Consider the following 4,082-nt stretch of genomic DNA (forward strand, 5'->3'; position numbering starts at 1 on the left):
GTATTACATTATAGGATTTCAACAAAACAATGTTTATTAACAAGAATCCTCGAGTCATCGCCTAGATTTTTAAACGTTAATCACGAGAAAAAGCTATTTAAAACATTTTATCACCTACAAATTTTAAAAAACCAAAAAATTAAGGAAATAAAGTAAAAAATAAAATCGGTCCTGTTTACAGAAAAATCACCTCATCCAATAAATTTTTGTATGCAGATTATGAAAAAAATCTATTACAGTATTTCTATAATATTCTTATACTACTTAAAAATTTCAGTTTTAATCTTGTTTTACAAGTAAACCTTACGTGAAAGCGACAAACAGATATCATAGACGTAATCAACGCTAAAAAAACTACCCAAGACAGCCATCAGAACAAAAACAAATTTTCAAAAGTTAAATTTGCAGACTTGTGTTATTTATTTGCACATAACGGTTTGACTAGAGGGAAGGTATCTCGGGGAGTGGGCGGATTAACCCTTGTTACCATACCTGCTGCTGTAGTGCCGAGTTCCCCGATCTTTATTTGGCCTATCGTACCTACCCGCCAAATTTACCTGCGATTAGTTGGTGCCCAGTTGGCGTCCGCCCCTTTTTGATTCCCAAGAATTTAATAACAACGTAATTAACGCTTAAATGTTACCCTTTTTTTTTCATACAGAATTGAGGAAAACCGATAAGTATTATTAAAGAATCATAGACTCGACTCTCAGTCAATATTTTCGCAAGACATACTCATTTAGCCGAATAATTTTTTATACGAGAAAAACTGCGAATAAATTGTCGAGACTCCCCAGAATCGAGAGATTAGTTTTTCCAACCAGATTGTCAAAAAGCAACTTGATTGAATTTATGAAAGAAACAATATCCGGTTAGAAATGAATGGCTCAAATGTAATTCAATGCAATACCTAATTTGATGACAGCCGATGTGAAAAATTCAAAATTCAAAACAATTCAAAACTCTTAAATATTACGACAAATACCAAACATACTCGATTCAAACCTATCACACCCGCATTGCATCCCCACTCTCGCTCTTCCCACTCCACCGTTGATTGAGTGGAAGGGGAGCGCGTATCGGCTATATATACCCCAGCACTTCACAATGTAGTCAGTTTATCCTCTACCTAGCATGATAAGATTTTCCACAATGTTCAAGACTTTGCCTTTCGTCGCCGCTAATGAATTTGCTCTGCCAAATTTACCGGTAGAGATATGGGTCATCATCCTGAGGTAAGTTATATTTTTGTTTTTGTTGTTAGTTGTAACTAATATTTTGTTTGTTACAGGTGTTTGGACCCACGTTCACTTCTGACTGCGGCCAGATCCTTCGAACTGTGGGAACGCATCACCCGGGGCGACCGAGTTTTAAGGAAGACCCTCAAGAAGCAACTACAGCTGGAAAAACTAAGACGCCGGGAGATGCTGAATCAGGGACTTTTGATCCCCATAAACAGGAAAGCAAGCGGAGGACTATTTGGATCCAACGCTAACAAGATTCTTCGTCCCCAGTACAAACACCACAATACCCGCAGGAAAAAATAAAACGTCATCCACATAAAAATCATGTGCCCCTTCGGAAACAAAAACAACTTATACAACAGTGTAAAATTATGAGATGTTAATAAAACCGATTTTATTATATCTGAAATTATTTGATTTTGCGACAATTTATTCGTGATAACCTTTACACATAGAAAAACATGCAGATAATCGCAGTAACACTGTAAGAAACAAGAAAGGCCCATTCCAACCTCGAGGTCCTGTAACTTTATCCGCTGCGTCACGAAATTTTGATGGCAAGAGTAAAAAAACAAGGCGGATTTATAAACAATAACAGCATGCTATTTTTAAGTGACCTGTACAAAAACAAACAGAGATGACGTCATTAAATTGTTGGTGGAGGTGATGAAACAAATTTTGCTTAGTGCTTCAGCATTCCTAACATATACACATAATATTTGACAACAATTGATCCAATAGTTTTGAAGATTATTATCTGTCTAATAAAAATTTCTACAGAGAGACAGACAGATGACAGACGACCAACAACAAACAGACAGAAACATGAAAGGCCGGGAAAACATAAAAGTAGCCATTCGTCGGATAGATCCTATTACAATACTTCATTAACTTACGCTCGGGCAATAATAAACACAACAAAACGACAACAATTAAAACGTCAAGTTATAGATTTTTAGAATACAAGACAACTCAATGTCGGTTTTTTTTAAATCAACCTGTTCACCACATTTCACTTTATAACTAAAATTTTATTCATAAATTTTTTTGACATTTCCACGTGTGTTAACAAAAATACATTTTGGGTTTAAAATATTGAGTGACTATTAATGTTTGGGATAGAACACTGTTGTCAATACTTCAGAACTGCCAATAAAAAAAATTCCTTCAATCATTAACGCACTCACACGGTATTTTATTGTGCAACACGTGTTTCGGTGCACAGGCAGGTGACGATGGTAACAGTTTATGTATATTTAGGGTTATTGAGGACGAATTTTTATATGAAGTTGTAAATTAAGCAAAGAGGATTTATTTACGTCTGTTTTGGTCATTGAATAAAACTTGTGCCCAGTAGCAGACCGAAAAATGAGCTAAATAGAATATCATTTTACGGGCGTAATTTCAACTTTGAAAAAAAGATCGACATTTCAATTGATAGATCATGTCTAAATCTCTGGGGAAGTCACAATATTTTTTAAAATAAGTGATTGTTTAGTGTTTAGTTAATCGTTCATTCTTCGAAAGAAATTGCATTTTTAGACGAGGAGAGAGCATTTTTCACTTCAACTTATATAGCAGTGCAAAGACAACATTGCGCTCTATGGGGAAGACCCGGTCATTTTTGTAAAAAATTTATATTTATCAAAATATCTGCTTTTTAAAAAAATACTGAATAATGAAAATAAAGTGAAACTAGGCAATTCTATTTACAAAAATGTGCTTCAATAAATTGTTGAGTTTTACACAGCAGGGAGCCTTGCCGACCGACCCTTTCAGGCAATCTGTTCAGGTACTTTCGATCATAAAACTCATAAATACTCTTAGCTGACCAACATTGCTGAAACTCTTTTACAAGTCGACTTCTTTCATTGCTGACATAATTTGATTTAAAGGTATACAAATTTTTATAATTTTATACATTCTATTAAAATATTTTCTTTCAAGAAATTATTCAAATATTTTTTATTAATCTGTCATTTTATATATTAATCAATACACAAAACTGACAAGATTTAGATTGTCATCACTTCACTAACCACTTATTTACCTGAACAATCATATTTATTTAAATTTAATTTTTTGATACTCTTTTCAGCACCACCTATGAGGTAGAGTATTATAGGTAGGTTTTTTACGTGGAATCTCCAGTAAACCTATTCCACTATTACTATTTATTCCTGTATGTGTTTATACTAGAAGGTCAAAAAATTTATATGAACTACACATGACGCGAATGCAAATAAAAAATTTTAATTGTACAATTTTTTCTTTACAATTTGTCTAATGGGTTGACTTGTTTAATAACGAGAATCTACTCTCCCCGGAAGTAAGGCATATAAATAACACTTTTTTTTAATAATAATAATAATAATAATGTATATTCGTGCCCAAACTGTACAGTTTTACATTCGTCAGAAAATAACAAACTAACACAACTTATATAGACATAAACACAAAAAAAAACATATACAATAATTATTGCAATCAATGTCGATTTAAATACTCGTCATAATCATAGTAAACACCGTTTATCAAGAGTTGTTTAACTACCTTCTTAAATTTGACAAGATTGAGATTTTTTATATCAGCCGGCAAACAATTATAAAATTTTATACCAAAGTACCTGTGAGCTGTCTGCGTTCGCGTTAGGCGAATACTCTTCAAACACAGTTTATCCCTAGTCCTAGTATTATATGCATGGAAATCCCCAAATTTGTCAAAGATATGGATATTTTGTTTTATATAGAGTAAACATTCATAAATAAATAGTGCCGGAAATGTCAAAATATTTAATTCCCTAAAAGCAGGGCGGCAATCAGCTCGATATGGTAGACC

The 4,082-nt window shown here is 33.3% G+C and overlaps 1 protein-coding gene across 1 annotated transcript; it reads left to right on the plus strand.

The window, feature by feature from the left end:
* The first annotated feature begins 1,143 nt into the window (after positions 1 to 1,143).
* LOC135129827 (uncharacterized) lies at positions 1,144 to 1,598 on the plus strand. The gene is made up of 2 exons (XM_064057091.1): positions 1,144 to 1,235; positions 1,292 to 1,598. Exons 1-2 carry the CDS (start codon positions 1,153 to 1,155, stop codon positions 1,545 to 1,547), a joined length of 339 nt encoding a protein of 112 aa, XP_063913161.1. The 5' UTR covers positions 1,144 to 1,152; the 3' UTR covers positions 1,548 to 1,598.
* The last annotated feature ends 2,484 nt before the right edge of the window (positions 1,599 to 4,082 follow it).

Source organism: Zophobas morio, unplaced genomic scaffold (genome assembly GCF_036711695.1).
Source record: "Zophobas morio isolate AGI-343-1 ecotype UQ-CSIRO unplaced genomic scaffold, CSIRO_AGI_Zmor_V1 ptg000017l, whole genome shotgun sequence".
NCBI classification, from domain to species: Eukaryota; Metazoa; Arthropoda; class Insecta; order Coleoptera; family Tenebrionidae; genus Zophobas; species Zophobas morio.